Source organism: Drosophila simulans, chromosome X (assembly GCF_016746395.2).
Source record: "Drosophila simulans strain w501 chromosome X, Prin_Dsim_3.1, whole genome shotgun sequence".
In the NCBI taxonomy this organism is placed as follows: Eukaryota; Metazoa; Arthropoda; class Insecta; order Diptera; family Drosophilidae; genus Drosophila; species Drosophila simulans.
Window position 1 is genome coordinate 19,568,859 of NC_052525.2, and position 23,893 is coordinate 19,592,751.

A 23,893-nucleotide genomic window follows, 5' to 3' on the forward strand; every position below is an offset into this window, starting at 1 on the left:
TTTGGTTGTAGTCTGAACTGTTACAGACTTCGAAATAGGCTATACCTGCGGTTGCAGTATACAGTCCACCTGTTATTGATAGTTGGTTGTCAAAATCTGTGGTCCCGTATATAAAGTCTCCTTGCATGAAGTTTACTGGTAGTGGAAGCCTTACCTTGCTATTTGATGGTACAGTATGCAAAATGTCTACAGGGTTTGGTCGTGTCAAAATTGGAACTGCGGTTTCAGGTGTTTCCAAAATGGAATCCGCGATGTTTATTTTTGCATTCAGAGTGGATAGAAGGTCCATGCCTAAGAGGCCATTGAAGTGTGGATGAAAATTGAACAAAAGAAACTTCTGATTTGACAATTCTTTGAATTGTATAAATTTAATAGTGTCTGTGAATTCCGTAATTTGGAATGTATTAAGTACTGTATGAATGGCTATGCTTGAATTAAGTTTTTTTATATTGTCTTCTGTAATGAGGGCCGGGTTTATAAATGAATAAGTGGACCCAGTGTCTATTAGGAATTTAAGTGGTTGTGAAGGGACAAATGTTGGGGATAGCATTACATAAGGTAATGATGACCCGTGGGCTTTTTTAGTTATGAATCCGACTGGTCTTCCGAGGCTCTTTGCGGAAAATTTGTGTCGTCATTTATGTTGCACAAATTTACATTTGTGTTAGTATTGTTTCTGTATTGTTGGTGTGTTGAAGTTGGTTTTTCGTAGTTGTGGGATGTGTTTTGATTTCTCATCGATTGTCCCCTTGCTGATGATTGGTTTGTTGGTGCGAAATGTTGCGACCATTATTATTTGATAGTTTCGGTTCTTGTTGGTTATTTTTTGGGTATGGGCGTCCTCTGTCCGTTGGATTGTCACGGCGACGGCCCTCTACTTGTCTGTTTGAGTTTTGGAAGAAAAAACTTTGTTCCATTTGTCCGTATTCGTAAGCTTTTTCGATAGTTTCCGGGTTCCTAATTCTTATGATTGTTCTTAATGGATCCTTTAATCCGATGATAAATGCGTTGAGACATATATCATCGTAGAGGGTACGTTTAGTTGCGAGTGCATTACCCGTGGTATCCATGTCTTTAGCTATTGTTATAAGTTCGTTTCTCATTTTAATTATACTGTAAAAAAGTTTTCCCATTGTAAGGTCATTTGGGAGGGTCTGTATTTCCCTAAGTATCATCGCTTCGGTTCTCTTGCTGGTGTAGAGTCGTTTGAGATTAGTCTTGATGTCGTCCCAGTTCAATCGAGTGTCGCAAAGGGTCAAGGCATCGTCTGCTTTTCCTACGATTTTGTTGCGGACGGCCCTTAGAAGTAGTTGTCCATAAGGGGTCTTGTCTACTGATCTAATGAGGAACAGCAGTTCCTCAGCGCTAGTTATGAACTTGTCGAGATTGCTAGGATGACCTTCAAAAGTGGGGAGTTGTTCGATAAAAGCCAAAATGTCGGTTGGGTTAAGGTTGGTGTTAATAACTGTGGAAGTAGCGGAAGTAGTCGGACTTAAAGGGGCTGGTGCGTTTCCCGAGTCCATGTTGTTGCTGTTGGTGGATTGTTCTACTTGTTCCCTAATTTGAGGAAGGCTGCCTCCACTTCTAAGTCCAAGTCTTCTTTTACTTTGGGTATTAAACGGAATTCTCTGTGGCATGTAGGTGTTTTTGATTTGTGTAGTCTGTGTGTTGTACTTAAAAATATGGTATATGTGTTATTGTGCTTATATACTTTTGTATACGTGTACCTATGTTTATGTGTATATGTGTATATGTTTAGTGTAATAATGTTTTAGCTTAAATAATAAGGTGTAATTAAGTAATTGTAATCTTATATATAGATAATCTTAAAATGTAGTGTGTATTTATAATATGAATCCGTTTGTTTCTTTCTAAGTAAGTGTTGGCTCCAATGTTTGACTGTAATATATTATGTACATTAGTAAGTATAAAAAAATTTATATTCAGTTTGTATAAGTAAATGAACACATGGCAGTAACACAATCCGAAGTAGTAAGTTGAGTGTATTTGTAATTTGACAAATGTTTCTCAATTGGGAACATTCGCGAACAAGTATATGGCTTTTAAGGAAAGGTTCAACCTGACACACATAGTGATTTTATTACTGATTTATTGTTTAATTTCTTTCAATGTTGTGGTCCCGGTGCCTTTTCAGCGATTGATGTACACATATTCGGCCACAACATTGAACTAGATTTATTTGTTTTGCTTATTTATGTATGGTCCCGGTGTCTCATCAGCGATTGATGTACACATATTTGGCCATAGCACTGAATGATGTTAACTTTTTATGTATGTCATAAGTGATCCCGGTGCCCTTTCAGCGATTGATGTGCACATATTCGGTCACTTTGAATGTAAAGACATTTTTTTTATGTGTGATCCCTGTGCCCTTTCAGCGATTGATGTGCACATATTAGGTCACAATAGTTTGTAATTATACTGTATGTCACTGTTGAACTTGTTTGTGTGAAGTTTTTTCCTTTTCTTCTCTTTTTTTGAGAACCATATATTTACACTTGGCTCCTCAAACTTGTGTTTTTTTTTTTCTGCCACTTGTTCACTTACTTACCCGTTTACAGAAGTGGAACGAAGAACGTGAAAGGCGTTGTTAATCCTTTTAGTTCTAGTCCGGCTGCGCCAGTTACGGGTGCCTCCGTTGGATCGGGGGTCCTCCTTTCTCTACTCTTAGTTAGTTGCTGCCCAGGCTGATGTGATGGGAGTCAATAATGACTTTATTGTGTACTTATGATATATATATATTTGCCACTTTAAATAAATCAACTGCTCGGTTTGGTGTCAAGATCAAGAATGATGAAAGCTTTATTCTTAATGTATACGCACGGGCAAGCAGCAGTGCTTTTGATCCCGTTAGTTCTAGGTAGCGAGTCTAGACGAGGACGTCGCGATTACGCAGTGTGTATGTGTGTGTGTAGGTTCATGTTAATTTCAACGTCGAGAGCGTCGCCACCACGCAGTATGTGTGAATATGTGTGTGTTCATGCCGATTTCATCATCGGCTGCAACAGAGTTTCAGGTAGCGGGGGACGAGGCTATGCTGGCATGGTAGCTCGTGATCAATATATATATATACAGCGTTGGCACTTTGCTGATGTCGCCTACCGGGCGGGCTTCATAGGCGGAGGTGGTTGTTGAGGGGGGTTAATGCTGGGCATGGTAACTCGCGCTGCGCGCTGCATGCTGCATGTTGCTGGTGGCTGGTGGCTGGTGGCCAGTTTGCAGCTGCAAGATGCAAGGCGGCAATGCCAAGCGCTGGCTATAAAACGACGCAAGTCTGGCGAACCAATTTCACTCTCACTTTGTTGGCCAACACGCGAGCTAGCGATTTAAGCCGCCGCAGTAAAATCGCTAGCGATTTCGGCGCGTTTACTTAACCGCAGCAAGAGCAAACGTCTGCATTGAGCAAATAGCCGTGAAAAGTGTTTATAAATTTGTTTGGTTTAGTTTTTTTTTTCATTTTTTGTTTTGGTTTGCCGCCACGCGAATCGAATTTTAATTGAGTGACAGAAGGAAACCAAATTAAAGCGGAAAAAATAAGTGAACACACAAAATAAATTAAATATATACATTCGCCCATATACATGTATGTATATATTTATGTTGGTTTGAATAAATAAAGCAGCAGCCATGGGAATAATGCCGCTCAAACGGGTAAATAATGCAAAATAGGATTAAGCCCATATAATTGAAATCGAACCCACTGAAAGTTGCCCATCAAATATTGATAATGATATAAATCAGCGCCTATTTTGATTATTTCCGCTCGATTGCTTGCCATCCTGTGCATTCGGATAATCGAAGGGAGATAATTCTTACGAATGTAATGCGAGTCGCGATAGCACAACTTAATAATTCATTAAATGTTTCAACGCAGAGCATGATACATGATATTGAATAATTTCAAGCACCCATCCTTTGAAGTTCCCTTCCATAGTCATGAGTCTTACAATCATATGAAACTCCACAAAATCTTTTTAGAAATATTTGTAAATTATAGCAAATAAGATTGTATTGTATTGAATTGAAAAAACGAGTCGCCATTGAATAATTACGCCATTATGGATGAAACCATCATCCATCCACCAAAAGCAGTCAACTAACCACAATAAACGTGGCCAAGTCATTTCTCATCTCAAAAGATCAGATCGGATTTACCTCATGTGCACTATATACCATATGTACTATATACATATGTATGTACATATGTGAATACAAAGAGCAAATACATGGAATGGTATTTGCTGCCATGCAGCTTATTAATAATTACCTTTATGCCAGGTTCATTGTACACACTCGGCTTAATTACGAGTATTAGTTATTAATCGCGTGTGCAGTGGAAAAACAAAAATAATAATGTGCGACAAGAGCGGAAAACAATTGCACTTCGGTGAATAAAATTTCATAATTGCATATAAATCATTTTAATTAAATTATTATTATGAATGGCAGTGCAAAGATTTTTAATCGAACGCCTTTTTCCGACATTTAATGCAGCAAATGGACGCTGGGCCATCCAATGCCAACTTATTGCGTTGATTCCGATTTAAGTTGATTGCATTTCGATTCGCAAACGAATCCTCTCACGCTCACGCCCCAATGTTCGATGTTCCCTGTTCCAGGTACTGGCCGCCATCGCCATCTGTTGCCTCTTGGCCACTTCCTGCAGCGCCGAGGACATCGAGGCCATTTCCAGCAAGGCCGCGGACAAGGTCGAGGCCATCCCCATCCCCATACCCACATCCACCACCAGCACCAAGCTGACCCCCACCATCGCGGAGGACTCCAAGAGCAGGACGGAGAAGCACGACTCATCGGATCAGACAGGTGGGCGGCGGTTCCCTTTCCTTGTGCATCATTATTTAATGGCTATTTCAATTGGCTGCAGTCTTTAGGGGGTCTGTAGTGAATGTTCTCGAGGTTTATGGCTGGAAACTAATTTGATTTCACAGGAAATAAGACGGGTCTAAGCCAGGTTCTGTTCATAACAATGCAGCAGGATGGAAAAGTAGTTTTTGTCCCGATGGAAGTTCCTTAAAAATCGATTATCAGACGATTACAATATAGACTTCTTAGTCATAGTTCCAGCTAACAGATATCCACTAAATGAATGGATACAATTTCAGGGTTAAAAGTATCTATGAAATATCAAATATTGTTAAGCTTAAATTTAAAGTTATATGACTAGAGAATGTGTGTCCATCCGAGATGCATGAACTCGAATGCAAGTCTATCATTTCTGAGATACATTATCTCCACGTGCACGAGTTATTACGCCACACATGGCGCTCTCTCCGTGGCAGTAACAATTTAATTGTCCAACCAACTGCAGTTAGCGCCACAAGGTGATTTGCAGTATTTACAGTGACTGACCGCAAATTTACCCCTGCAGGTGGTCCGTACTTGAGCCTATCGAGCAAAGACCCGCCGTTCCGACCGTATTACCCAGCCGGCAGCCACTTTGAGGCGGAGACGCCCACGCCCATCTTCGGACCCACCACGCTGCGCTACACGGCGGCGGAGGCGGCACCAGCGGCACCACAGCCACAGGTAGGCAGCAACCACAGCGAGTGCATTTAATTACGGCGCCGCAATCTCTGTTTGCATCGCCCAAGTGCCGCCCACTCACGCTCTTTGCCCCTCCCACTCCGCAGGCATTCTACGGGCAGAAGGCGCCACCGCAGCACCACCGCTTCAGCTTTGCAGTGCCGCCGCAAGTGGAATCCTATCAGCGACAAGTCGCGTTTAAGCCACATCAGCATTCGCATTCGCATTCGCATCCGCATCAGCATCAGCAGCCGATTTTCAATTACGGCGAACTTGAGCCGGAGGCGAGGGCCACCGCACCACTGACCCACCACCAGCTGCAGCAGCAGCAGCAGCAGCAGCACCTCCCACAGCACCACCTAAGCCAGCAGGCGAAGTACCTGCAGCAGCCGCAGCAAAAGTTGCAGCAGCGCATCCAGTACATAATCGCCATACCTCTATCCTACATGCGGCAGTTGCAGCAGCAGCAGCAACAGCTCCAACAGCAGCAGCAGCAGCATCAGTTGATCTTGGGTCCGCCGCCCACCAGTAGTAGTAGTAGTAGCAGCACCAGCACCAGCACTAGCACTAGCACCACCAGCACGGCACCACCGTCAGCAAGCCCGGCAAACGGTAGGCATCCGTTGGTGCAGCTGCTGGGTCCGCTGGCCCGCGACCATCAGGGTCAGTACAAGCCCTACTACCAGTCGGATGCAGCCAGTGCACCACTGGCGGGACCCGGTGCACCGCTGATCCACCAGCCGTACTTGCAAATACCCACCAGCCTGCTGATGGCCGCCGCCCAGCAGCTGCAGCAGCACCACCAGCTCCAGCAGCAGCAGCAGCAACAACAACAGGCTGTTTACGCCAAAGTGGCAGCCCCACCTGCACCACCGGCACCACCCAGCTACCAGCCCGCCCAATTGATCTACCAGCCGCAGGCACAGGCGCACCACCACCAGCCGCAGATCCAACTGCAGCTGCAGCGGATATTCCTGCAACCACCGCAGCCTCAGCAATCCACCATCTACGCCGAGCAACCAGCCCCACTTTATGGTAAGCCAGCATTTTAAACAGCATTACTACGTCAAGTAAAGCAAAAGACAGCGCTCGAATATCGAATACCCATTTCTCTATCTGCATTAAAGTGCATTAAAGCTATTCTCACTAATGTATTTTCCTGGACAAGCCAAAAAAACTGTCGCTTTTCCGCTTGTATGAGCAAAGAGTATCCGAAAGTCGAGGCACTTCCTATTTTTTAAATTCGCTACTAACGGGCGAAACCTAGGAACCTTATGCTCCAGCAATTCAAATTCAATACAAAAGACAGATTAAATATTAAAGTCCGAAATTATATAGCTTCTACTGTCTGTAAAGAGCGCAGTTTGTGCAAATGCATTTGGGCAGGTTCGTTTTGGGCAGGCTATGCCCTCGATTCTAAGGGCTAACACGTTTGACTCCTCGGATAAAGCCCCAGCAAAATCGGTGGTCTGGGTAATTAGAGGCTGGCAAAGTGCTCTGGGAGAGGAATTGAGCCGTGAAATCTGATGCGAGTAATCCCCTTGTTTCATTGCGCCTTTCAGCGTATCCGCTGCAGCAGCAACACCACCAGCAGTACCAGAAGCCGCACCAGCAACAGCCCCTGAAACAGGCGCATCAGTCGCAGCAGCAACACAAATACACGCCTGCAGCGCCGACATCTCCGACAGCATTGACAACATCAACAACGAGCACCGCAGCAACATCAGCTGCAGCAGCAACAGCGGCGGCAACAGGAACACCACAGGCTGCAGCAGCAGCAGCAGCAATAGCGACACGACAGCAACACTTGCCCCTGGTGCACTACAATCCCATTTACGTGCAGGCACCCGCCGAGCAGCAGCATCAGCAGCAGCATCAATTTGCCATATTGCCACGTTTTAGCAATGGTAACCCCAAGGCCGTTTACAGCCTGGCCCACGAGTCAGCGGGAGCGGGGCCAGGAACGGGAATAGGAGCGGGAGCGGGAGCGGGAGCGGCAGCGGGTCCCATTCACGTGGTCAGATTGTCGGCGGCAAATGGGCCGCCGATCCATCACTACCACCACTACCAGCCGGCGCCTATGCTGCAGCCGCTCTATGGCCATGCCCCGCAGCAGTATGTGTCGTCCTATGCGGCCGGCGACGAAGTGCAAGGTCCCAAGTCGCAGGTACCCGTTTCCGGTTCCGGTTCGAGCTCCGGCTCCCTTTTGGCCGGACCCACGCCATCGCCCCTCATGACCGCGGCCTCGCCGGCCATTATACCATACTTCAGCCATCCGGGCGCCGTGCATTATGGCACGCATTTGTACCATCCGGGCGCAGCAACAGCATTGGGTGCAACAGCATCGGCCACATCAGCAGTAGCATCAGCAGCAGCAGCATCCGCAGCTGGGCCCAGAGCAGCAGGACCAAAGCAACAGTCGACCGCAACAAGTGGGGGACAGTTGCCAGGTGACAGCAACAATATTGTGAAATATCCCTAAGGCGATCAAAGCAACAATGACAGCGGCAGCAGCGGCAACACAATCGCCACCAGGAGCAACATCACCACCCATCACCCATCACCCATCGCCATCGGCGAGGATGGAGCTAAGCTTTAAGCTCGGTTTCAGGACCCGGCAACTGGAGCAGCCAGGACCTTCCACTCCGCCCGGCGACCTGTGTTCGGATTTCCCATTTGTTATACGCTCTTGCTGCTCCTGTTTTCGGTACGCTGTACGCTAATTACGTATTTTACTCGATTTCAAAAACCCCCTTTGGAGCCCAAGCTCCTCCCTGTTGTTATGCAAATGCGGTGCCTTGGCGTTTGCTTTTCCAACTTTTAATGAGTTCGCCCGTACTCGACGGTTTTTGCGCTCGTTCGGTTTTTGTGTAAATATTTAAGAAATTTTCCAATAGACTCGCCAAATAAATATTTGCCTAAGCCTACATATACGTACGTCTCCGCTGTTTTAGCCTAAGAACTCGTTATTTGTATGTTAATATTAACAATTATACTCACAATTAAACTCATTCTATAAACTGGAAGCGCTTCGTTTCATTTGGTAAAGGAGTAAGTAAAATCCGTTAAATGCGATTTTTTTATTTGTTATATCCGTGAGACTATAATCGCTATTCTTATGTCAAGCCTGTTGTCGAACCGTTTAAATTGCCACTGATGTGTTACATAATTATGTTGGTAATTCAATATTTAAGTACACATTCAGCGCAATGACTACGAAAATGAATCAGATGGAAATTGTCGCTGGAACCGCGCATTGGTTAAATCATTAATCGCATATCCATTAATTGACTTATGTGGACTTTAGCCATGCACAGTGGGCCAAAAAGGTGTTGCTCGCTGTCAAAATGGGAATAAAACAAACAGAATGTTCATAAGAACTAATTTAAATTAAATTAAATTCCAAATGACCTTTCCTAAATTGTGTTTTATTTTTTCAAAAAGACTATCATCCCGCTTGACCAGGCTCACAGTGCAAAGAGCAGAGTGGAATTGCAATCGAGGGTTCGAAAGAATGAAGCCACGTTAAGCTGGGCAAATGGTCATTTTTGCAAATATGATAAGTTAATCGGTAGGAGTGCCACGCCCACCTTGGGGAGGCTTCAATTAAAATGTCTATTACGGAATCCGCGTCTGGTCAGCTGGTCAGCGTTCGTGTGGTGCAGCTGTCAGAGGAGTTTGTGTTACTTCAATTTCCGATCAATTCATTTAATAATAACCGCCTGCATTATGCAGCAATAATTAAGAGCCACAGACAGGTGAAAATCCCGCACCTGAAATGCAATAATCGCGCAGGAGCGATAGATAAAAAGCTTCGCTGAATGAAATGGGGTGAGATATTACACTTTCCTTAATACTTTTCATATTTTTATTAGTCTTTTAAATTTCGATTTGCCAAAAATCTGCCAAGCCCACACTTTTGAAAAATGTTTTGATATTTTCTCTAATTTTTTATTAGTCTTGTTAATTTCTATCGATTTGCCAAACAACAACGATGACTTTGCAGTACTGTTTTATTTTCATACCAGTAGAATAAAGGGATACACTGATTTTTGATTTCACCACCTAGACGGAGGGTTCGCAGTCCTCAGAGACATGTCTCTCGACAAGAGGTCGTCTTCAACATCCATCCTGATCTTGAATACATCGATGACATCGACAGGATTTTCAAGGAACCAAATTCCCGTATAACGGAAAAGGTGGGAGTCGGGGGGAACCGACAGAATCTTTGAGAAAGAAGCGCCAAAGCGTCGATGAGGCTGTAAAGGATATGGACAGACTAATTTAACAGACGGAGAGAGTATGCAATAGACTACTCTTTCTTCGCTGAATTCTAGAATAGAATTAGAATAACTTATTTCTACTCTTACGACTTTCTTACTCTAATGACAATTGTTCTATTATAAAGTAATTTTTAAAAATTTGTTTCTGATATTATAAAATAGATTCGGCTATTAGTATTTCTATGCTATATTATAACGTTAAGGCAATGCAAAACGAGAACATTTTACATGGTGCCAATTGATCAAAAATAATATACATTTAAAGTCTAAGAACTTTTATATTGTGTCAAATTTACAAAGCATGAGCATACGTGAGCACACATACAGTTGTCGGCTTTCACTGTATGCGTAGAAGAGAGCTGCTGGCTGTAAAGCTCTCCGCTCTCTGGATCTTGAACAAAAATATCGTATGGCGTTACTGACATCCTGCTATTCTAGTGTCTTTGATCGAAATGGTTCGTTAATTAGCATATTCTCTGTTTTGCCTTTTTTTGTTACATCCAAATTGGTTTGGTTTGTTATCCTGGCGCTTTTTATTATGGAGAAGAGACCGGTTCTGAACCTATGAAATATAAAAAATAATCAAATCATGTTTGTCTAATATAGAATAAACAATCAGTCTTTTAACTGAGAGACAAGTTTTGAGATTGATCACATTGCTCAAATGATATAAATATGGCAATATTTTCCACACTTTGTATATTTAAGCATTCTTAATTTCAAAGGAGCCATTCAAAATCCACATTAATTTTCGATCAAGTTGGCGGGCAAATTGCTTTCACTTGTGATTACGTTTCGCTGTCAATGAATTGACTGAGTTCACTTTCTTTCACTACTTGACTGAGAAACAAGCTTCAGTGCTCAACGGAATTAAAAAATGGCAGAGAAATTGAAAGAGGATGCAACCCAAACTGGAAACAAGGACTTCTTGTTGGAGGACGATCCTGATCAGCCGAGTGAGTCGCCCACCCAGAAGGAATCGACCACCCAGAAGGAATCGCCCACCCAGGAGGAATCGGCCACCCATGAGGAATCAACCACCCAGAAGGAGGGATCGCAGTCCGCAGAGGCCGAGGAAGAATACTTTAGAACAGTGAGCGGGCGCATCGATGAGGACATAAAACACCTGGAAGAGATGATTGCCCTGAATGAGGACGAATGTAATAGGCAGTTATTCAATCGTCTCCTGAATATAATCGGAGTTGAAATAGAAAAAAATCTAAATTTGCAGAAGAAGTAGTATATGCGATTTCTGTTAACCTACTCCCAAAATAACTATGAATTATCGAATGGTCTTAGTGTTGACGCATAAATATATTATGACCATCTAATCTGAATTGGAGCTTTAATTAGCAAATTTTATCATTTGCATTTTCTTGTTACTTCCAAATTCGGGGCGGGTATAACATCAGATCATCTGGCATGGTAGATTACTCTGCTGGGCTATTTTATTTTCATACCCGAGTAAAGGGATACACTGATTTTTGATTTCACCACCCAGACGGAGGGTTCGGAGTCCTCAGAGACATGTCTCTCGACAACCGTCGTCTTTAATATCCATCATGATCCTGAATACATCGATGACATCGACAGGATTTACAAGGAACCAAATTCCCGTGTAACGGAAAAAGTAGGTGTACGGATTATGAGCGGAGTCACCCGGTGCCTCAGCTGTCATAACAGCGGATTAACATTTTATGTATCGATGCTAATTGAACTCAACTGTATTCTTTCTTTCCTACTCTTGTAATTTTGCGGTCATAGCGATCAGACGTGATTTTTGTATATGAAGAAATAAATGAAGTTAAATAGTGTATATATGATTCTTATTTGCGAACCCCATTACAATGATGTCAAAGCAGTGAGGCATCACAACTATTCATTGGTGGCCCATGAGGGGAACCTTGCTCATAAGAATCATAATTAATAATTGCTAAAAGCTGTTTGGCAATTTTATCTTCGTGGTCGGCTTCATCCAGATAAATCACCGTGCCTACGTTTTCTATCGCGCTCGCTCTCATCACGACAGAGCAGTATACGCAAACATTCGCGCTCGCTCTCATCACGACAGAGCTAAGTCCCGTTGCCCTTCGATTCCGTTAGATTTGCCGGAATCTCTGCCAACTCAAAAACAAGACGTCAAAGAAGAACACCGATAACATACGAGCATTTGTGCATATTACATACAGTGGAGCAAAGTCAGTATAAACAATGTCGAAATTTGATCAACTGGTGCGAGTTCAAACTGACCGCATTGAGTCTTTGAAGCGCTTGTTCAGTAATGTGAAAAAAGACTCGAGTGCGCGGAAAACGGAAATATATTTCGAAAAACGTTTGAATCAAATCGACGAGTTTAACAAAGAATTTCATCAGGCGCATCACACACTTATATGCATGGCAGACTACGAAGAAAGTGTGTATAAGCAACAAAATACAATCAGCCAATTCGAAGACCTGGGCATGGAAGTTTACTGTTTTGTGGCAGAAGAAAAGAAACGAATTTATCCAGTTACAGTGGCGCACAACGAATCAACTAACTCTACAATAACAACACATGTAGAGGAAGTACGGATACCACTGCCAAAATTACCAGTTCCGAAATTCTCTGGCAACTGCGCGGACTGGCCAAGTTTTCATGATGCATTTTTACGATTAATTCACAATAATGAGCGTCTGGATAAGATTCAAAGGTTCCATTTTTTAAAGGAAGCATTACCAGTAGGCCTGGACAACGACATTCGCCAAATCGCTTTAACTGAAGCAAACTATGAAGTCGCTTGGACCACACTTCTACAACGGTATAACAACCCACGCATTGTGTTCGCCAGCCACATGAACATGCTCTACAACTTACCGAATCTTTCGAAAGAAAAATCTGCTGACATACGGTCTATGGTTAGTACAGTCAACGTCTGCATTGCCGCTTGCAATACCGTCAAGGCGCCACTACAGGGAGGAGATTTTTGGCTGACTCATTATCTAACAACCAAACTACCCAAAGACACTCACACAGCTTGGGAGCATCATCTGGGCAGCAAGATTGACGTTCCTTCATACAAAGATCTGCAACAGTTCCTCAATGATCGACTTGTTACGTTAGACGCTATTGAAAGCCGTAACGCGTGCAGCGGCATGAAACAGTCAAATGAAACTTCAGACGGTACTAAACGCGTGCGTGTGCACAGCGCCCACACCAGGTCGGGTGCTTCCGCGTCCGCTTGCTATCATTGTGGCAACTTACACATACTTCGAAGATGTCCGCAATTTCTTTCAATGGATTGCTACCAACGGAAGGAAGTGGCCAGCAAGGCAAAATTGTGTTTAAATTGCCTGGGAAAATCGCACACACAAGCAAGCTGCCCCAGCAACAAGAATTGTCTTCATTGTGGTCAACGTCATCACACGATGTTACATTTTCCAGCAACACAGCCAACGCTGATACCCTCCTCGACATCATGCCAAAGTTCAGCAGCCAGTTCAGATGCCAAGCCGACTCTACAGTGCATGTCAACTACAACTTCATCTATGACTCATCGAAAGGTACTACTAGCAACAGCTCGGGTTGTACTCAGTAACACACAGACAGGATGCCAGGCCACGGTAAACGCGCTTCTTGACCAAGGATCGGAAGCAACTATCATTTCGGAGCATGCTGTACAGTCTCTCCAGCTCTCCCGAAGCACAACTCGCACTTCAATCACCGGAGTCGGTCAAGATTCAGGACGACGCTGCAAATTCATCGTAAGTTGTTCGGTGCAAACAGCAACTAACCCAAATTTCTCGTTAAAGGTCGACGATGCTTATGTTTTGAACACGTTGACATCACACATGCCAAGTCAAAGTTTTCCAGCAGGAAACTGGAGTCATATCCATGGTCTCATGCTCGCAGATCCCTATTATTATAGATCCAAGCGAATCGATATAATTTTTGGAGCCGACCTTATGGCACAACTCTTGTTACCTGGAACTAAGATTGGCTTGCCAAACGAACCCATAGCGCAGAATACTCAACTCGGATGGGTTCTGTTAGGCAATGTTGGCAACACGCATATTACACGCCACATTCGATGTAATCATGCCATAATAAACTCCGAAGAGCTGCTTAAGGTATTTTGCGAGGTAGAATCAGTTCCAGAACGCCCAAAGCTCTCCAAAGAAGATCAATGGTGCGAGTCTTTCTTTAAGCAGACCCATCAACGTCAACCAGACGGCAGTTATCAAGTCCGTTTGCCATTCAAGAGGAACTTTGACCCCAGTATGACGCTCGGAAAATCTCATCAGATCGCCCTGAACAGATATCTTCAACTCGAAAGGCGCCTTCAAAGGGACCCAGACAAATGGATCAGATACTGCAAAGGAATTGAAGAATATTTTCAACTAGGTCAAATCACGTTGGCAGAGACGAGCGAAAACTCAACCATAACCACGGATTCCTACGGTCGGCATGTTGCATCATGCGCGCTACCACATCATGCAGTTTTCAAAGAAGAAAGCCTCACCACAAAACAACGTATCGTTTTTGACGCATCGGCCCGGACCTCAAATGGCAGATCGTTAAACGATGTACTATGTGTAGGTCCCACGCTGCAAAATGATCTGCCAGCCGTTCTCTTAAATTGGAGACAATATCAGTTTGTTTTCACTGCCGATATACAACGAATGTATCGCTGTATCAATGTCCACCCTGATGACACGCAGTACCAGAGGATTTTATGGCGGGCGGCGGATGGAGTCATCAAACAACATTGCTTAACTACCGTCACGTTTGGAACAGCGTCTGCACCTTATACAGCTATAAGAGTCATCCATCAAATAGCTGAAGACACACAGACAAAATATCCTATGGCATCCAACGTTCTCAAAAATGAGATATATGTCGACGACATTCTCTCAGGCGATCATTCACAAGAGGCAGCAATACGGAAAAGTTTGCAAACTATGCTAGCTTTAAAATCCTCTGGCATGGAGCTACGAAAATGGGCTAGTAATGAACAGGATCTGATGGCAACGATACTTCTCGAGCATCGATGCCAGCAGACATCCCTCAGTTGGGACAATGCGGACACCATCAAAACACTGGGTATGTACTGGTTGCCCAAGCAAGATTGCTTCACTTATAAATTACTAGCAAATACTCCAGCCGGTATAACAAAACGAGAAATCCTATCGACCATAGCACGTTTATTTGATCCTCTTGGATTAATCGCTCCAGTTGTAATTTCAGCAAAGATTATATTGAAAGAAATTACACTAGCGAAGCAATATCGCGAGGACGGATCGAGTACATCACTGGATTGGGATGAGCCAGTTCCCAACACCATTGCCGTCAAATGGCAACAATTTCGACAGCAACTAATGAAGGTTAACACGATCAAAATACCACGCAGCGTCAAATTTACGCCACTATTTAGTAGTGAGATACAACTGCACACCTTTTGCGATGGATCCTCCAGTGCTTACGCAGCAGCAGTGTATGCACGCACCCAACAGTCTGATGGGACTTTCTATACAACTCTCATCGTCGCAAAATCAAAAATTTCGCCAACCAAGCCGTTAACAATACCGCGCACTGAACTATGCGGTGCAGTATTAGCTACCAAACTCACTAAATGGGTGCTGGAGAATAACCGATGGACCAATGCACACATATCTACCTTTTACTGGACCGATGCTACCATTGTTCTGCACTGGATTAAAGGAGACATTACTAGGTGGAAAACGTTTGTAGCCAACCGAGTGTCTTACATTCTCGACCACACCTCAGCGGCTCAGTGGCACCACATAGACACATCGGAAAACCCAGCAGATTGCGCAACCAGAGGCTTACCACCGAGCCAAATACCTGATATTTGGTGGCATGGCCCATCCTGGCTATGCAAACCACACAATATTTGGCCAAACACGCAATCACAATTGCTCAATCCAGAAGAACGGGATCTGGAGGCCAAATCCATAAAAATTAGAGCCTTCACTACCTTGTCAGACACAAAGGATTCTATTATTGACCGATTCTCGTCGTATACAAAACTGCTACGTGTCACGGCATACATGTTACGATTCTGCCACAATGCTCATGCTCGAGCACAACGAAGTCACGGATCACTCTCTCCTGACGAACTGGATGAGGCCCTGTGCTGCATAGCTCGCCTTGCACAATCCGATACATTTCACGCCGACATCCAAGCGCTTAAAAGGAACAAGCCGTTACCACCCCGTAGCACACTTTCAAATCTTACACCGTTTCTTGACAACAATATCTTGAGGATTCGTGGCCGTCTCAAGCATTCAAATCTCTCTTTTTCTCGAAAACATCCAATTATATTACCTCATTGTCACCTATTTACAGATTTGGTAATTCAACACTCTCATCAGCTCACTCTACATGGCGGCGCTCAATTAACACTGGCTCACATACGATACAAATTCTGGATTCCCAGAGGCAGACAAGCAGTCAGGCGAATCATCCGGAAATGCGTCACATGTTTTAAGGTAGCTCCAGTCGTAGCGAAGCAATTGATGGGTGACTTGCCATTACATCGAGTCAACCCCCCAACTCGTCCGTTCATTACAACAGGAGTTGACTACACCGGTGCGATTGAACTTCAAGCCGCGCGTGTACGAGGATCTACTACCTACAAAGGCTATGTAGCCATTTTTATATGCTTAGCAACCAAGGCAGTCCACTTGGAAGCCGTCACTGGACTTTCAACAGAGCACTTCCTGCAAGCATTTACGCGATTCACAGGACGTCGAGGACAAGTTCAACATATGTATAGTGATAACGGCACAAATTTTGTTGGCGCGAGTACATCGCTTAACCAGCCCATCACTTGCAAGGCAGCCCTAAACGAATCGACATGTCAACATGGGACAAGGTGGCATTTCACACCTCCATATTCTCCCAATTTTGGTGGCATCTGGGAGGCAAACGTGAAAGCAATGAAGCATCATCTTAAACGGATCGTCGGCAGCCACAAGCAGACGTATGAGGAGCTTACTACAGTTTTGATCAGGATTGAAGCATGTTTGAACTCACGTCCACTTTGCCCGCTAACCGCCGACCCTGACGATTTAGAAGTACTAACTCCAGCACATTTCTTAATTGGTGACGCACTACTGGCACCGCCACAAGGTCGGCCGAATAATAAGCCTTTGCGTGAACTATTTCTCGCACAACAACACATGACGCGACAATTCTGGTCCCAATGGTCTCGTGATTGGTTATCACACTTGCAAACTCGGCCAAAGTGGTGCCAAATCAAAGATAATCTTAGCATCAACGACTTAGTCATTATAAAGGATGATAATCTACCACCAGCTAAATGGACTATAGGCCGAGTCGTCGAACTGCACCCTGGATCGGACTCGCTAGTCAGAGTGGTTACATTAAAGACGAAATCTGGCATTCAAAAGAGGTCAATCACAAAGCTTTGTCCACTTCCGATTTCAACATAATTATGATCAACACACGGATCACGAATAACAAGGAGCCTTCATGCTGGACGACGCATTGGCGGGCGGCATGTACGGATTATGAGCGGAGTCACCCGGTGCCTCAGCTGTCATAACAGCGGATTAACATTTTATGTATCGATGCTAATTGAACTCAACTGTATTCTTTCTTTCCTACTCTTGTAATTTTGCGGTCATAGCGATCAGACGTGATTTTTGTATATGAAGAAATAAATGAAGTTAAATAGTGTATATATGATTCTTATTTGCGAACCCCATTACAATGATGTCAAAGCAGTGAGGCATCACAACTATTCAGTAGGAGTCGGCGGGAACTGAAATAGAATCATTGAGAAAGGAGCGCCAAAGCGTCGATGAGGCTATAAAGGACATGGACAGACTAATTTAACAGACGGAGAGAGTATGCAATAGACTACTCATTCTTCGCTGCGTCAAGGAGGCGATAAGGCTACATTTGCGGGACATGTAACATATGAGACTTATGTTAGCCTATTTCCAAAATACTAATGGGCACACTATATTATCGACAATAAGACAATAGAATACGTAGAATAATTCCCATTCCAATTCTACAATAGAATTAAAATAACTTATTTTTCAGAAAATTTTTCAGAAAAGTTGAACGCGGATGCAGGCCCAACTGGAGGCAACGACTTCTTGGTGATGGAGGATCCTGAGCAGCCGAGTGTAGCGAGTACGATGAATCCGCCTACTTACAATCCTTCACGGCAATCCTACAGCAAGGAGATCCATCGCATCGAAGAGGAAATACAGGACATCGACAGGCTGATTGCCCAGAAGGAGAAGGAATGTGAAGTGCTGTTCTTATTTCACCTCATACGTATAGTCCAAAGTGTACTATACCAAAAGCAACAATCGTTGGCCACGTAGTATATGCGAGAATTGTTAACCTATTACCAAATTATACCAAAATACCAATGTATTGTCGCATAAATAAAATAATAATAAAAATGCTTATTTGCTATTTTCGAGCAATGAAAATGCGGTTGTTTTTTATGTAGTAACGATTGTTGTTTTTTTATGCTAGCGAACAAGATTCTCCATCAATGCGCGCATGCAAATGTTACGAAAGCCAGTGTTAATAAGCGACTTATTTGCAGAGCAGAACCCTAAGCCTAATATTATATATAATTATAATAATATATTATAATTACTATATTGCCTCGAGTTCAGTTCTATTCAAGGGACGATTTTCGAATTTCATTCAGCAGAGTGAGCATGGTGTACGCTCCCTTAATCACCTGCAATAAATCGCTGATAAGGGGGGTAACTGTTGGCTTTGTACAGCACTTACCACCATGAAGGTCTTCATGCTGATGGGCACAATAACGCCGGCGACCAGGATCAGTGGATTCTGGCAGCGTGCGAGCATCAGGAGCAGGAGTCTCCGAAAGTGCACCGACTGGGACAGCCAGTTGCAGCTGTAGACAGCGGTCAGGAGGCTCTCCCCCTCCTTGCAAAGTAGCTCCGCCGTGTAGCAGAGAAGGAGCGTCTCCGTGGTGAGGGCCACCAGCAGGAACAACATGTTCATGAACCTCATGATCCCGACGTTCCCGAAGAGTAGAAAGTAGCAGATTGTGCACTGCGCACACGCCGTGCAGAAGAACTGCAGAAAGCAGGTCATCGAAAGGGATCTCTCCAGTGACTTGAAGAGGCTGCACTTGAGGAAAAAGGTATAATAATCTTCAATGACAATGAAGATGTGTGTGGCACCCCAAAATGTGTGTGTACACATATTCCTCCAGCCTTTTGCTGGAGATATCGGAAAATTGGGTACATCGTGCAGTCTTTCCGATAAATGGTGTTAAGGTCAAAGCTCGGAAATGCTTTAAAAGTTCTTGCATTGGGAGATGAGATTTCCCCACACTCACCGCAAAATGATCTGGTGGTCGTGGATGTACCCAACCAGAATGGCCTGCATCCGAACCGCCGGGAGTGGAGGGCCATATCCCAGTTTGGAGACCCGCAGGGCGAGCGCCTTGGTGTGGGCACTGACCAGGATGAGGTAGGTGCCCGGATAGGTGCACAGATTGAGGACAGCAGTCGCATTCGCCATGATGGCGGTCGTGTGCAGCATGGCGGTGGACAGGTAGGAGGAGGAGCTGTCCCTCCAGTTCCAGGGAATCCAGGTGGGGTACATCAGCGTGGGCTCGCTGGCCACGGCCATGTAAACGATGCCAACAGTGACGGTGCACACAATGCCGCGCAAAATGGTGCGGAATATGAACTCGGCCTGCTCGATGCCGGCCACAATGATACGGCGTTCGTCGGCGCAGCCCAGCCGCCTGTCCAAGTGACGGAGCACCCGGTGGCTGCGGATCAGCTCGCCGCGCATCCGGCCGACATTGATCAGCTTCAGCATGTAGAGCGTGTGCGGCATGGCCACGCAGAGGCTCTCGCAGAAGGTCTCCAGCGAGTTGGACTGCAGGAGGTTGACCGAAAAGGAAAGCCAGATGCAGATGTGGAAGGTTACGTTCCACACCATGGAGTACGCCGTGTAGTGGCGACCCCAGACGGTCCTCTTGCCCGGCGGATGCACTCCGATAATCCTGAAGATGCGCCAGTGGTTAACCAGAGCCCTCGTTGAATCCACCTTCGCCATGTCCATGGATGTCCGCTTCTTTAAAGCAGCTCCTCCGTGTTCCGCCCTTTTTATAATAATCCAATCAGCCACCTATGCCGCAAATTATGCAAATTGCTGCAAATTAGACCGAAAAAGTTCGATTTTGAACCTACCAGCAATTACAATGACAATCATTTTTCGCAAATCAATCGCCGCCTTATCATCATTAGCGCCACTTAACTTCCTGGAAAACGAAAATGGAATGGTTTTTTATATTACACTTTTGTTTAAATTTAAATTAAATTGTTTAATCTAAAGCGTTGTGTCCAACGGCGTGAAAGGTTGGTCGGTTTGTGGGCGTAGCAATTTTTTTTTTTTTTTGGCAATTAGATAAAAATTTAAAAAACTAACAAAAATATGAAATAATATCAAATTATTTTTCAAAAGTGTGAGCGTGGCAGTTTCGGGCTGTTTGTGGCCGTTGAAGTGGGCGTGGCAATATGGGTAAACAAACTAGAATCTGATTGATTAATCTCAACCGCGATAAAAATCGCTCCTGAGATCGAGACGTTTATACGGGCAGACGGACAGGGCCAGATCGAACCGGCTATTGATCCTGATCAAGAATATATACATATACTTACTTGCATTATTCTCTTTGTAGTAAGCATTGTCAATTCTGTGAGCTGCACATGTGTTGCACTGTTTGGGAACGAGACATCCTCTATGCTCGCGAACAAGGCGTCCTTTATCTTTGTCCGCCGCTTCAAATGTGAGGAGCTTATTCTTATTGCTTACAAAATCGGATAGCGATACCCGCCAAGATTGGGCTAAATGCACAGAATCTGAGGAAAAAGGTGTGACCATCCACCGACTTCGGAAATTTCTCACATCACGCTGCGATACGTTAAAGACTTATTAACTTAGCGCGACGAATCCAAGCTGGATGCGCAGCTACAACGCACCACGCAGACGACACACATCCCCGACGGGAAGAGCCTCGACGGGAAGAGCACATCGTGCCAGCAGAATCACCAACTATTTAAGTGTCCTCAGTTCATCGCACTCGACATTGCATCTCGTCGGGAATTCTTTCGGGAAGCTTTCCAGCTCATATGGTGGGCAACTGTACCTCGCGGCATACTCGTCGGATCTGCCGCCGCAAGCATCATACTTTGGTTCATGGAAACTACTTTGACACAGCGAGTCTTGAAAGCCGTGATCGACCATCAGTCTCACGCGAGATCTGCAATTGGCCACAATCAAACGCTGGCTCGTGAACGTCGTCATGTGGGGAGCGAGCCTACCGCAGAAAACAACTTTACCCACAATACTCTGAAGAATATTCCGGCGGCAGGTTCTCAGACTCTGTTGCCAACCATCCTTGCTGACGTCATCGACGCCTGGGGCAATACTTCAACCTGCAGGCTGCTCTTGGACACTGGATCTACAATAACCTTGGCATCAGCGAATAGGCGTGCGTCGAATTCTCGCTGTCGCCGCCGATAGCGTGAGTGTTGACCGAGGACGCGCACATATCAAGCTGCGCTCTCGTCATTCGGGCCAATCTCTTGAATTGGTCTCCTTTATACTCAACTCGCTGATGTCCTCACTCCCATCCCAAGTTATAGACACCTAATCTTCTACGTGGAAGCAAATCTGCGAGCTTCCTTTGGCAGACCCAACGTTCTGTCCACCAGGAGCAGTCGATGTCATCGTTGGATCGGATCAGGGAAGGGGTTTATGTCGTCGAGTACCCTTTCTATGAGACGTCACCGCCTATTGAATCGACCTTGCCACAGGCCATCAATCGCCTGTTCTCGCTGGAACGCTATTTTCGTCGGTCTCCAGAATTGAAGCAGCAGTACGAAGCTTTCCTAGACGACAAAGTGCAACGTGGACATATGGAGCAACTAAGATCGCCTCTGGCTGAAGAGTCCCCAGATATTTGCTTCTATTTGCCGCAAAAACGCTGTTATGAAACTGGACAGCGTGACTACCATTGTTGTTTTTGATGGATCTGGAAAAGACAGCTCTGGAGTATCGCTCAATAACAGACTTCATACTCAACGCCGTTCTTAACGTTTGTCTACATCGAGAAGATGTTTCGCGGAATTCAATTCTTCAAGCCGAAAACCAATTTTCAGCGCATTGTTTGGCGCAAGATTGAGAATGAACCTCTGATTCACTTTCGCCTACTTACGGTGACCTACGGTTTGGCACCGTCCACTTTTCTGGCTGTTCGAGTTCTAAAGCAACTCGCCGACGATCACCGCCAAGGGTATCCAGTAGCAGCCGATGACCTTATGATTGTAAAGGACGAGCTTATTGTACTCTTGGACAAAGGTAAATTCAAATTACGCAAATTGATCCAATCTTTGGGGTCTTCTGAAATCATTGCCTGAAGAAGATAGATGTGTTGAGCCTATCCAGCTCCTCAACAAATCAGCCGTGGATTCATCAGTCAAAATTCTTGGTATCCCATGGAATCCAGGAAAAGACGTTCTGTATATCAGTCTAAAGGACTTCGATGCGATCATTTCACTGACGAAAAGTGAACTCTTGTCGCAATTATTAAGAATTTATGATCCGCTTAGAGTGGTAGCACCAGTCACAGTTCTGCTTAAGCTCACCTACCAAGAATGCTGGACAAGTGTCGTGGAATGGGACGACCCATTTACAGAAACTCTACTGGAGAGCCTTGGTGGAGGATTTGCTTGGATTTGATTACGCAATGCCAAGTCCCACGGTATATTGCGTCACCATTTCGAGACGATTAGCTGCACGGATTCACCGACGCATCCACACACGAATATGGGGACTGTCTGTCTACATTGAGTTCCAGTTGGATGCAGTTTTCGAGTCACCCTTGTTGCCGCCAAAACTCTGGTGGTCCCGATCAAGCCCGTATCGATTCCACGTTTGGAGCTAAATGCTGCCTTACTTCTCTCTTTTGATTGCTTACTCTTGTTACAAATTCACTAACAATTCCTCTTTTCAGCTACTGGACAGATTCAGAAATTGTGCAACACTAGCTTTCAGCTCCCCCACGACGTTGGAACACCTACGTCTGCAACCGAACGGCTGAGATGCTGAGCGACTTTCCCCGCAACTACTGGAACCATGTTCGCACGGAAGACAATCTTGCTGATTGTGCTTCTCGAGGACTTCATCCGCCAAAGCTTCTGGAGCAGCGACTGTGGTGGAAAGGTCCGTCTTGGCTGGGTACACCGAGTGGCCAACGTATCTCCAAGTTTCGATGTCAACACGTAGGATCGAACAGTAAAGCCCACAACTCTACATAACTTTCCTGGCGAAAGTATCAACGAGTTACTCGTACACAAATACTCAACCCGGACGCGTCTTATAAGGATATCTAGCTATTGTTATCGCTTCATTCACTCTTCGATTGCACCAAAGGAATTCTTCACCATTCCTCACTTCTGAAGAGCTGCTGGCCGCACAACGCCGACTCATTCGACATGTGTAAAAGAAATTCTTTGCCATAGAATATTCCCAGCTAAAGAATCGACGCCATCTTAACCCTAAATCGCATCTAATCCGGTTCTCTCCCTTCCAGGTTGATTTTGGAATAATGCGAATCGATGGGAGAATCGACCAATCTACGCTTAACTTTAATGCCAAGCATCCTATTCGGATACCCGAGGATTCGTTACTAGGTGGACTACGTCTTCTACACTTTCATGTCTCCCATCTTCACACTGGAGTTGATGCAACGCCAATCTCCGTCAGCAGTACTGGATTCTGGGAGCTCGCAAACTCATCGGAAAGGCACATATATATGCATGTATGTAAGCTGAGGTATACTTATATCGGCTATAGCTACTGGGGCATTTAGCCGGACTTCTTTAGTATTTACTTGATTATTGGGTTACAAATTTATTTGCAAAACAGTGTGCTATTTGTATTACGAAAGAGTGTTTACAGCAGATGGATTATGTTGGCTTTTTTCAGAAATTTAAGTATA

General features: G+C 44.7%; 3 protein-coding genes across 3 annotated transcripts; 2 read left to right on the forward strand and 1 right to left on the reverse strand.

Annotated features, from left to right (window-relative positions):
• Positions 1 to 3,290: 3,290 nt before the first annotated feature.
• LOC6740250 (centrosomal and chromosomal factor) lies at positions 3,291 to 8,591 on the forward strand. Its single transcript, XM_039297880.2, has 5 exons — positions 3,291 to 3,672; positions 4,641 to 4,845; positions 5,411 to 5,568; positions 5,673 to 6,600; positions 7,128 to 8,591. Exons 1-5 carry the CDS (start codon positions 3,649 to 3,651, stop codon positions 8,045 to 8,047), a joined length of 2,235 nt encoding a protein of 744 aa, XP_039153814.1. The 5' UTR covers positions 3,291 to 3,648; the 3' UTR covers positions 8,048 to 8,591.
• Positions 8,592 to 10,622: 2,031 nt separating this feature from the next.
• On the forward strand, positions 10,623 to 11,664 carry LOC27206596. Its single transcript, XM_016181156.3, has one exon. It carries the CDS (start codon positions 10,726 to 10,728, stop codon positions 11,086 to 11,088), a length of 363 nt encoding a protein of 120 aa, XP_016040114.1. The 5' UTR covers positions 10,623 to 10,725; the 3' UTR covers positions 11,089 to 11,664.
• Positions 11,665 to 18,464: 6,800 nt separating this feature from the next.
• Positions 18,465 to 19,976, reverse strand: LOC6740355 (putative odorant receptor 19b). Its single transcript, XM_002077186.3, has 3 exons — positions 19,214 to 19,976; positions 18,637 to 18,997; positions 18,465 to 18,583 (listed from the first exon to the last, which is right to left on the reverse strand). Exons 1-3 carry the CDS (start codon positions 19,948 to 19,950, stop codon positions 18,518 to 18,520), a joined length of 1,164 nt encoding a protein of 387 aa, XP_002077222.1. The 5' UTR covers positions 19,951 to 19,976; the 3' UTR covers positions 18,465 to 18,517.
• Positions 19,977 to 23,893: the final 3,917 nt, after the last annotated feature.